Consider the following 12486-nt stretch of genomic DNA (forward strand, 5'->3'; position numbering starts at 1 on the left):
GCCTAGTGGGTTGTACTGTAGAAATATGTTGGGTATTGGCAGTTCAGCTTTGAAGCCTTTATCTGTGGGGCATCAAATCACTGAACCCATATAACTCTCTCTAACGTTAACAATTATTACTCACCTTTGTTTCTGGGTTGGGTGTCACACCTTTTCAAAAAATACTTCTTGTATTATTAAATAATTTTAAAAATATACATGGGAATATAAATATTTATTTCATCAAAACTTATAAAAAAATAATATGAAGATTTTAATTTTGTTAAATTTATTTTTGAAGAGATGGTTTTTAAGGAAATTTAAGGATGCTCCCAGATGACCTAACATGATGGGTGGTTAGGGTCTCATTGAATTTTTTTTTCTGTACTCCACAAATTCCAACCCCCCCACCCTGTTTTTTTAGCTTTTCTTATAAAAAAAATTATTTAAACTAATATTAAATTGGGTTGAAATTTGCTTTAAATTTATTCCTATAGAATTTTTTAAACTAATTAATAAAAATGGTTATGAAAAAAATATTTTAAATTAATATCTAACCTTAAACACTGGAAATTTTTTTATAACAAAAATAGAGACAAAATTAATACAACAGAGCGTATGTTAATAAAACGATGCGTATTATTGGGAAATCGTCGCGACTACTACAACCATCATTGTCATCATTGCAACCCTAACCCTCGCCACATTTAACCACTGCTTCAACCAAGGACACCACAGGTAAGATCTGAAACATTCCTCCTCCTTTCCTTTGTCCATCAAATTTCTCATGATAGGAAATTCTATTGTGTCGCCTATGCATTCGGAAAATAAAAGACATACCAAATTTTCTAATGTTGTATAACTTGAAATTTTTTATATACTTCTTTTTTTCGACCGCATTATACTTTGGTGCTTTCAACGTATGTTTATATGTCATTCAAATGCTTGTTAACCTATACCAAAATGCCACATGGATGGCCGAAAGAAATAAAAATTTAGGTTCTAAAAATGAATTTGGATAAAAAATAAGATCTATCGGACATTGAGTAAAATTTTTTGACCTGGGCTCAATCCGGCTGAAATTGCATAGCTAGTTCCCTAATACCTGGGTTTTCTTTTCTTTTCCCTACCCAAAGAGAACTCTTCAAGCCAAATCAGCACTAGAGGTGCCGGGCCCGACGGCCCGTCCGAAAAATAGGAGGGTTCGGGTAAAAATATAAGTCCGAAATATGAGTTTGGGTAAGAAATGAGGCCCGTTTTAAAAATGGGCCGGGTCTCGGGTGAAATTTTTTTGACCCGGACCCGACCCGGCCTAAATTTAATTAATATATTTTTTATTTTTAAAATTTATTATTAGTTATTACTGTCAGTTTTCGTTAATACATTTCCCATTTCTTTTCCCTTCCCTTCCCCATTTCCCTGACCTCAAATAAATCTCTAACCCCTTCCCTTCCTTTTTTTCCCCCAAATCGGAAATCCACCTCCACCTCCACCGATCCACGACTCCACGACCACGACTCCACGACTCGACAGTGCTTCTAGTCTTCTTCGTCTTCTCAAAGGTGAGTTTGCTGTTAACCTTTGAATTAGTTTTTTGCTTTGTGCTTTTTATTTTTATTCGAATCAGTTCCCTCATTCTCTTTCAATTACAGAGGAATAGGAAGGTCTAACAGACTAACACAAACAGTAGATGTATAATTTCGTTTGATGTATAATTTCTTTTGGTTGGATTATTTTTCATTTTATGTATAATTTCTTTTGGTTGGATTATTTTTCATTTGATGTATAATTTCAGATATTTGTTGAAAGCCTAGATGCTAAAACTTCAATTTCGATTTTTTTATTATTGTTATTTTTTGCTTTTTATTTTTATTTGAATCAATTCCCTCACTCTCTTTCAATTACAGAGGAATAGGAAGGTCTAACAGACTAACACAAACAGTAGATGTATAATTTCATTTGGTTGGATTATTTTTCATTTGATGTATAATTTCAGATATTTGTTGAAAGCCCAGATGCTAAAACTTCAATTTCGATATTGTTATCCTTTAAAAACATAAAAATGTAATGAAATGATAAACTTTAAAATATTATATACAAAAAAAAAATACAATTTGATATTTGATATAAATTCAATAACATTTAATTTTAATAACAATTAGTTTTAACTTTTAAGTCAAAAAAAAAGGGTCGGGCTGGGCTTCATATTTTTTTCACGGGCCGGGCTTGGACAAAATCACATGCCCAAATTTTAGACCGGGCCGGGCCCGAGCCTAAGAAACGGGCTAAAATTTTTGTGGGCCCGACTCGGCCCATGAACACCTCTAATCAGCACTTATTTCTCTTAAGTGCAATCAGAGGATAAAATCAATAACTAAGATGAGCATAACATGTAATAGATGGTAACATCAACATTGGTGTCCCAACATGTCAGCAGGCAAAGAAAACTAGCTATTATCTAGGTGCTATCAGAAAGTACGCATAGCTTACTGCTTGTTCAAGAACGGAAGTTTTATGGCTAAATCGAGCAGCTATACGTGGAAAAAATACCTGTAATTACTATGATCAATGATTAGGTGCTGCAACAAAACTATGAGAAGTAGACTGCACAATCTGCTGAAGTAAAATCCCTTTAGCAAGCTAAGGACGAACTAAAACTTGCAACAAATTACTTGAGAAGCAAATTTGTAAAGAAAAGTTAAAATCATACCATTCTACAGCTCCATGTTCGTCCCGGATCATTGTAAAGGCAATCATACAAGTAATTTCGATATCATAGAATTTTTTTTTATTATCTTTAGTAAATTTGATGTATTATATATTTTTAAATTTGTTTTATATGATATTTTTTTAAAAAAATTAATGTGGAAAATCAATATACCAAACGTTCATATTATTATATATATTTTAAAGAAAACATCATGTCAAATAAATTAACAAATCAAACGAAAATTGGTAAGATTTAGACTTTTTTTTTTTTGTAAATGTAAAGAATTGAAGTTGATTAAATTTAACTGAATCCACACAAAACATAAATATGGGTATAATTTCACCTTTTGAAAAGTTTAAATTATACTATTAGTCCCTGTAATTTATAAAAATTATGGATTTAACTTTTATATTTTAATTTGGTAAATTTTAATTTCTATACTTTTTTAAATTTTAAAATTTCAATCCTTTTCAAATGACAATTGTTAAATTCATTAGATTTTGTTATTTCCAAAATTCAATGCGACAAACATGTTATCATATATATAATGACTTGTCAGCTTGTTAATACTCACTAAAGTTTCAACTAATGGATTAAAAACTGTTATTTTTGTCAATACTGAAATTTTAAAATTTGAAAAATATAAAAACTTATTCCAATGGAGAAATATAGACCAAATCTACATGTGTATGCATAGTAAAAAAAGTAGTAATTGAATTTAACCAAATAAATTTAATTACTACGGTTCGAATTAAGACTAAAATTTTAAAATTAAAAAAATACAAAAACAAAATCCAAAACTTTTACCAAACTAAAGAATTTAACCTTTAAAAAACTTCACCGTACGTTTAGAAATGGAAAAAAGAAAAAGTGAGTGTTGACTTGAATCTTGATTGGGTAAGTGTAGAAACGCCACTAAAGGAAGGATTTAGAGGCGCTATATTGAAAACGCCACAATGTTTCTTCCCAGTTTTAATAAAACGGTGTCGTTTTATCTGCTTCATTAACAGCATTAGTGGCGCTATGTTACAAACGCCGTAATAGTTCATTCTGGTATATCATTTTATCCCAACACTTAGCCGAAATTCCCCCCAAATTATCCCCAAAATTCCCCCAAATTTTCCCCCAAAAATCCCCCAATTCTAGAACCCTAGGCTGCCCCCAACCATTTCTGCTACATTGCTCACCGACCCTCCTGTTGTTGCTCGTCGACCGTCAACCGTCACTGTCCTGTGCTGCCGCAGTCCTTTGCCGTCGCTAGGGTACAACAAAATATAAGGTTTTCCTCTTTCTCTCCTGCAGTAAAAAAGTTTTGCACCTGGTTCCGTTTGTCTTGCATCCTGTGCTACATAGTTTTACACCTTCATTGATAACTGAATTCGTAAATTGTTGATGGGTTTTAGACAATTTTTCAGTATCGTGTTTGGGACAGAAAAAATTGGGAATTTGTTCTTACAATTTTATCTATACCCGTTGCATGATTTAGTTCATTATTGGTTTCTTTGCTGTTTGTATTTTTTTTTTAAAAAAGTTTGAAACTATTCATAATTTTGTTCATAATTTTGACTATCCTATTGTATTATAGAAAATGAATTTGCAGGCTTGTAATACTGTTTTTTCATAATTTTGTTACTAATTTTGTTCATAAGTTTGAAATTGTTTGTATTACAGGATTTGCAGCCTTGTAGTACTGGATTCACTTGACCTGTGTTTTATATGCATAGTTGTTTTATATGCGTTTTATATGTTCATAAGTTTGAAATTTGTTTGTTCATCCCTTGGTGCCATGAACTGTTTGTACTAATTTTGTTCATAAGTTTGAAACTTTAGATTTAAAATTTTCATGGCAATTGACCTAACCTCCCCTGTATTTGATAGATTCTTCTCCGAAATTTTGTAATTATAGTTACAATTCGTATAGTATGGAGTAGTTAATTAATTGAAATTGATGTAAGTGCCTATCATTTATGTTGTTGCTAAATTTGACTTGAGAGACCTAGAAGTGATGTTTTTAGCGAAGTCTTGACCGAAATTATTGGAAATTTGGTTTCTTGTTGTGATCACCAATAATATAGCATAATTAAAATATATATATAGCTTAAATGAAATAAAATAAAAATAAATCTGGTCATGGTCCTCCTTCAGCTGTCCCTCCCTAAAACAGAGTTGAATATATAGTTAGATGACAAAATTCATTGGTCATATGCAATCAAATAATATAGAAATGCCTAATCCAGTGCATTACATTAAGGAAACATCTTATTTGTTTATAGCCTGTTTGTAGTTTACAGTACTGTGTAACTGTTCATAATTCATGTTTGTGTTGTTGTGCTTAGCTTGCTGTGTTGGAAGGAGAACATTATTCTTTGGTGTGAAAGGTCAATTTCTTCAGGCTAGATTGCTGCCTATTTCGCTGCATAAGTTGTCTATTCTTTGGCGTGGAAGGTAAATGTTTCATTCTTCTGTTGTAATGTATCAGCGTCAGTTATGCGTGTTGCTTTTCGAGGTATTGATATAGCCGTTGCATGTAGGTAGTTTTGACATGTATTATGCAAATCCCCAAATGGTTTTAAGTAGGTGGACTATGTTTATGTGCTAATAGTTCCTTTTTCCAATGCAAATTTTATTAATTAATACTAGTTATTTTTAAAATGGATTTATAACATATGAATATTAAAAGGTACTCAAGTTAATATTTTTGAAACAAAATGTCTTATTAGTCTCGAACTATTAAAAGGTACTCAAGTTAAATTAGAATTATTGTTGTTGATAGTAATATATATGATTTACAATTGTAATTACACTCTGAAAATCAATGATTACTTATAAAATAAAGAAATGGTAGTATGAAACTGATATATACTATATTTATAGTTTGAAGATAAATAAGTTTGAAAATGATGAAAAGACCTTAGTGGTAAACTTATAGAAATAAAAAAGAAAAGCATGCAACTTTAAATTGTCGAGGGTTTTTATGCTTTTATATTAGAAAATCACACAAGCATTCGTGGAAAAAACGTAATAAATTTGGGACATAATTTGATAACTTAAATAAGTATTACTATATTTTAAATATTATACATATATTAATTTACGTATATAAGCTATATTTAAATATTGTTAATAATAAATTTTATATTTTTAAAACTAATTGTACATGTTATTTTTCTAAATATTAACATCTATATTTTTAATAATAAATTTTATAATTTTAGAAATAATTGTAAATGTTATTTTCTAAATATTAACATCTATATTTTCAATAATAAATTTTATAATTTTAGAAAGAATTGTAAATGTTATTTTCCAAATATTAACATCTATATCGCGAGAGATTGAGGAGAACGCAAAATTGTGGAATAGTTGTTAATTCCTCAATTATAAGTTATGCTAGTGCTAGGGACAATAATCCGGTCGAGGGAAATGTGGAATATTTCGGACTTCTTACTGACATAATTGAGTTGGATTACTACGGCAAATGGAAAGTTGTCTTATTTCGAGGTGATTGGGTCGATGTTAATACTGCTCGTGGAATTAAGCAAGATCAATTTGGTTTCACAATGGTGAACTTCGATCGATTAATTCACACAGGACAACAGTTGATTGATGAGCCGTATGTATTTTCTTCTCAAGTCAAACAAGTTTTTTACTCAAAAGATCCAACTGATGAGGGTTGGTACGTTGTACTCCGTAACATCCCTAGAGACTTATTTGACATGGGCAGTGGAAGTAGAGATGGCATTGACGACAGAACACAAAACTTTGCCCTTTCCAGAACAAAACTTAGACGAAAACATCCCTAGTATTAGTACACAATTTCAATGGGTCCGCCAGGATACGGATGAAGATAATTACGAATTATAATGTAGTAAGCTTTTACAATTATTTAATTATATGTAATATCATAATATAAATATTAATCTTATTGTATATTTCAACTAAGTTTTCAAAGATTTCATTTGTATTGCAGATAAAATGCGGCGACGAAAAGTACGACAGCTTAGCCTGGTTCCAGGTACTCCAAACTCTGCGGAAACAAACAGCACTGATCAACAGACTGCTATTGGGTCTAAGAATATTTCTATTACACCTGAGAAACCTACAGAAATTCAAAGTACTTTAACATTTAATTTAAATGCTTGTTGACTTCTTGTTTGTTTATTTTTAAAATTCTTATAACAATATAAAATTTTTCAGTTGAAAATGGTGGGACGCGGGGAGTTCGAGGGTGTACGCTACTGAAGGATTTATACGAGCTAGATCCAGCCGAGCGTGTCAAAGTATGCAGTAATAGCTTTGGTCAGCCTGTTGGATCAGAAGCTCGTCTTTTAGCAGGATACTTGGGCATTCTAGCACGGAATGCAAATATGTTGCCAATTAACTTCGAGACATGGCGACAAATGCCCGATAGTAACAATAACCAAGCTCTTGATAACGTTAAGGTAGCAAAACGTTAATGTCATTTATAATGCTTGGGTTTAAGTTTCAATTATATTAACTTTCTTAGCTTCTGTTCTTTGTAGGCGAGATTTGCTCTAGAGGTCTCCGATGCTTATGTAAAAAAGGCATTGGGAAAAAGATGGAGAGACCATAAGAGCACATTAAAGAAATACTATTTTAAGACAAAAACAACCCTGGACGAGAGATTACAAAATGTCCCGCCAGGAATGCTGAGGTATCAATGGGAAGAGGTCGTTAGATTTTGGACTTCGAAGAAAGGAGAGGTATGTGTTACTAAAACAATCTTGTAATTATTTTAGTTTATATTATTTATTAATCAACGTACTAATAATTTCATAACATAGGATCGTGAACAAGTTGGAAAATGTAGTAGGCAGAAACAGAAATTCACTCACACAGCTGGGTCCAAAAGTTTTGCTTGTGTAGCTCACTCTGAGGTATTTTGAACTTTTTAATTCTGTCAGATTTTTATTACTTTCTATCAAATAATATTTTTACTACTGTATTATAGGAACTGTCGTCCGGTCAGAAAGTTGGACGCCTTCAACTTTTTGACATTACACATAGGAAGAAAGATGGGAACCCTATGACTCCTGAAGCTGCAGAAATTCTGGTACGTTTGCTTAATACAATTTGACTTGTTTTAATATTTTACAGTGTATATTTTCTAATGGTTTATTTCATTTCTTGTAATGCAAATTTTGTTAAGTTATGTTGCATTTTTTTAATATATATTGCGTTCCTAACTATGTGATTTATTGTTGTAGGATAAACTAAAGGATAAAAAAGCGGAGTACGAAGCGATTGCTTCTAGTGATAGTTCTGTTCATATTGAAGACATTGATAACCGTATTATCACTGATGTTTTGGGTCCTGAAAGGTACGGTCGGGTTCGATTTCAAGGATCTTTTGTTAGCCCAACCCAATATTTTGGATCTAGCTCGCAACAATACATGCCTTCGGGGAGTCAGGCTCAAGCTGAAGTCTAGAGGTTAAGAGACTAGATGGCTCAAATGCAAGCCACAACAGTTGACCAAATTACACAACTTAAAGCGGAGGTAGCAGCGAGAGAAGCTGAGGTTCAACAGAAGTATGAAGAACTCCAGATACAGCTAAAAGCAGAAGCGGCAGAGAGGGAAGCAGAGCAGACTAGAAAGTACGATGAACTCCAGTAGCAGCTTCAGAATATGATGAAGATGTTTCAACAGTCGCAACCACCGTCGTCTTAGACTATCGTGTAAATTTTTTTATCATTTTAACTTTATATTATCATTTTACCTTTTAACATATTTGTAAGAATAATATGAATTTTATTTCATTTATTGATATTTATTATATATTATTCATTTAATTTTAAATATTATATAGATTTATTGCTTTGGATTGGTTTAGATTTTAGTTTCTTCTGATTTGTTGTTACATGAGGTCTAAAAATATAGAAAATATTCTTTTATAAAGCTGCTCAATTTAGCGGCATTTGTGGGAAAAGTGCCGCTAAAGGTTAATGCATTTAGTGGCGTTTTTATGAAAAGCGTCGCTAAAAGTCAAGGTCTTTTCGCGGCGTTTATGAGAAAAGCGCCGCTAAAACCCAATGCCTTTTAGCGGCATTTGTGATCAAAGCGCCGCTAAAGGTCAAGGTATTTTGCGGCGTTTGTAGTGGAAGCGCTGCTAAAGATAATAACCTTTACCGGCGCTTAAGTCACAAACGCCGCTAAAGTTAACGACGCGGTCAATAGCGGCGTTATATAAAGCGCCGCTAAAAGTGTTTGCGACGCTAAAAAGTGCCGCTAAAGGCCTAAAAAAGCGCCGCTAAATCCCTGTTTTGGTGTAGTGATTCCATTACAACGAACCAAACGTAGTGTAAATACTAACAAGTGTTGGGTGTAGTGGTAAGGCACATTGCATTTTCAAAGGAGAATCCAAGTTTAAATCTTGATAATATTATTAGGAGATACAACCACAAACCCTGAACATTGACATATTTAGCGACTGTATTATTTATAAATAATAATCAATTTCAAACACTTTTTTTAATTAAATAATAACTCAAGTCGAACAATACTCAAAACTGTAAATTAAAATATCGTGTTCAAGACTCAAACTAAACTTGCATAAGGTTACATTTTGATAGTCTCATTAATATATACACATAGACATAAATTAGAAGTGTTCATGAGTCAGTTTCATATCTTCTTTTATCTTACAATGTTAGGGGAGGGAGAAAGAAATATATATATATATATAGCTAACTATAGCATGTCTAGGCCATCCATATTATTTGTATTTTTTTAAAAATATATTATTTTTATTTATTATTGAGTAATAGTATGTATAACACTTCTTTTAAAGAAAGAATTGTATGAAACTGTGATTCCACGTCATCTTTATCCCTTTCTAATAGTAAAATGACAAATTAGATTTTTATTCCTGATTTTTAGCATTTTTAGTTAGATTTGAATTTTTTCAAGAGGAAAAAGTTGATTTGTCATTCTCTTATTAGAAAGAGATAAGAATGACGTGGAATCACAGTTTCATAAAATCATTTCTCCTTCTTTTATTACCGTTATATATATTGTTTAAAAATAAAAAAATTAATATTTTTAATATTTATATTATAGTGTAGTATATTGAATTTTTGTATGATATAAATTACATAATATATAAAAGAAAAAAAACAATATATTATAAAATTGAAAATTAAGGAATCAATCTGAATATAAAAACCCAAAATCAATTCATATTTTAAAAGAATAATTTTCTTTTTCTGTGAAACAAATTGGATTATTGTTTCCCCACAAAAGATTACAAGTTAGAGTATGAAAATTTTGTCGGCGATTTTGAAATTGACATTGCTGAAGAATATAATCTAGAGTTTGGCAGCATGAAATCCCATTTCAATGCACTTGGGACTACCATCCCTATCTTCTCATTTCTCCATTTCTTTTCTATTATCCACCATGCAAAACTATGTAGGGAAACATTAAATGGGGACAATAATTCTTTTTCTTTTTAGTTTATATATTTTAATTTAATCAATTTTAGTTTTTATATTTTTCGAATTCTTTAATTTTTTTTAAATTGTAATCTTCACCCAAATAATATCAATTAAATCTGCTTGGTCAAATTCTACTGTTGTTCGATTCATGTTTTCCAATTTGATCATTTTTAGTCTTTATACTTTTGAATTTTGAAATTTCAGTCTTAACTCAAACTATAGTTGTTAAATTCATTAACTAAAACAACATGATAATACGTTTGTTGCGGAGACTTTTGAAATAGTTAAGATTAAAATTTCAAAATTAATTTTAAAACTATAATATTTTTTGACAATAAAAAAGTTACCTAAATTCAAAGATTTATTGGATATATCTGAAAATTAGAACAGGATGTTGGCAATGTTTTATTATCATATAACAAAAAATGACAGAATTCCATCTTATTTGGAATCACAAAATCCCTTGATTAATTCCATCCATGAATAGGTTTAGCATTTAAATTTGGTTAGTTTTATGACAAAGTTGTTCAACAGAAAGTGTATTAATTTAGTAAACTTTAATGAAAATCAATCAACAAACTGGGTGATTCAGAACTGTAAATATTTTCTGTTGAAACAAACATGTCATTTAATGTTAATTAAGGACCTTGACTCCTCAACTAAATTGTTCCAACCTTTGCAATGATTTTATTGTTCATTAATCTCCACAATGATGTGAAACCTTAACCATCTCATTTCAAAGCCACTCATATCATCATTTATCATCTTTACTTTTGCATACCTAAATTAAATTACCATCATTGCCATGACTGTGCTTCTGCTCCAAGATTAAGCTGTTGTTGTAGGAGTAAATTTGGGAGTTTTGCTTATTTTCTGTTTTTTTGTCCCATTGCTCACGAAATATGTTGTCGGCTATGATTATATATACAATCATAACATTGTTTTTTCTAAGTTACGGGTAAAAAAGTTACAACTAAAATTTATAATACAACCATGAATTTTTTATATAAAACTTAGTAAATCAGGATTAATTCTATCAAATCATCAAGAATAAAATTTAGATGCAAAATCATATTTAAACTTATTGTGATTTTGATCTTCTAAATTACCATACAAATATCTTACACAAAGTGGCGTTCTTTTTCCTGAATATATATGGGATGCCATATGTGTAATTTGGGGATTATAACCCTAATACATAATTTCTACACTTTAACCTTAAAATCTAATCAAATCATCATCAATTAGAAATTAGTTACTAGAGCATTTACATATATTGGTCCTATGCTTTATTAAATAATTTAAAACCTTAATCAAATTATATCACTTTTAATTTGAGCTAAGTTTTTTAGGATAACAAATAATAGCATGTAATTATTCTTCTTATATATGTGAAAATTGACAAATTAGCCCTTATACATTAGATGAGTGAGCAAAAACAACTCATCCATTAAAATTTGGTGTTTATATGTAAGGTATAATAACAAATTTAACCATCAACCTTTACACATTTATTCAATTTGACCCCTACTCATTTGTTGAAAGTAAATTAATTAGAAAATTTTAAAATTAGTAACTTTTTTTTTTTAAAAATCAATTAAAATATTTAAAAATTTAAAAATTATTTTAAAAAATAAATAATATTATAGAAAGAATATAACAATTTTAAAATTTAAGATCAAGATATGATATGAATGAACATACTTAAAATTTCAAACAAATGTTCACCTTATTTTTCCAATGTATCAGTATTATTTATGTCATTTATACATTTATTCAATTTAACCTCTACTCCTTTATTAAAAGTAAATTAGAAATTTTCAATTTTTAAATCAGCGTTATTTGTGTCCTTTTTCTATATATTTTTGCTGAAATGGATGTATGTTTTGCATTCTTCATTGCAACATATATTACATTTTAATCCATCCAAGTTAATAACAATGTTTTAGCAAGAAAAAATATGATGCATTATAAGAAAAAGAATTTAGACTTTGAAACTTGATCGGTGGAAAGAGTGTATAAAAATTTAGTTCAAAAATAAATATTTAATTAGTTTTAAAATAATGTTAACTATTCCCTCGATAATTGTATGTACACAATATCGTTATCAAGTAATAATTACAAATAACTTCAATTAAAGTACTTAACTCGCTAATTTACTAAGCTACTGATATAAATGAGAAAACAAAATAAATAAAGTAAATATCAATAATGATTAAGAAGAGTGAAAATGCAATAGTCATGTAATTACGATTCAATCTCAATTCAGTATTGTAGTTAAAGATTTTCTTTAATTAATGATAATTAATAACCTATTTTAGATTCAACCAAATCTAAGTCT

The 12486-nt window shown here is 30.0% G+C and overlaps 1 protein-coding gene across 1 annotated transcript; it reads left to right on the forward strand.

Moving 5' to 3' along the window:
• Window positions 1–3702: 3702 nt before the first annotated feature.
• On the forward strand, window positions 3703–7248 carry LOC121225158 (uncharacterized). Its single transcript, XM_041109249.1, has 4 exons — window positions 3703–3968; window positions 5026–5134; window positions 6660–6803; window positions 6887–7248. Exons 3-4 carry the CDS (start codon window positions 6665–6667, stop codon window positions 7144–7146), a joined length of 399 nt encoding a protein of 132 aa, XP_040965183.1. The 5' UTR covers window positions 3703–3968; window positions 5026–5134; window positions 6660–6664; the 3' UTR covers window positions 7147–7248.
• The last annotated feature ends 5238 nt before the right edge of the window (window positions 7249–12486 follow it).

This window comes from Gossypium hirsutum, chromosome D13, assembly GCF_007990345.1.
Source record: "Gossypium hirsutum isolate 1008001.06 chromosome D13, Gossypium_hirsutum_v2.1, whole genome shotgun sequence".
In the NCBI taxonomy this organism is placed as follows: Eukaryota; Viridiplantae; Streptophyta; class Magnoliopsida; order Malvales; family Malvaceae; genus Gossypium; species Gossypium hirsutum.

Excerpts from the sequence above, each read along its gene's own strand:
- LOC121225158 (XM_041109249.1), top strand. The coding sequence starts at position 6,665 with ATGCGGCGACGAAAAGTACGACAGCTTAGCCTGGTTCCAGGTACTCCA. Across the intron at positions 6,804-6,886 it reads GAAACCTACAGAAATTCAAA|TTGAAAATGGTGGGACGCGG; the intron begins GTACTTTAACAT and ends AAAATTTTTCAG.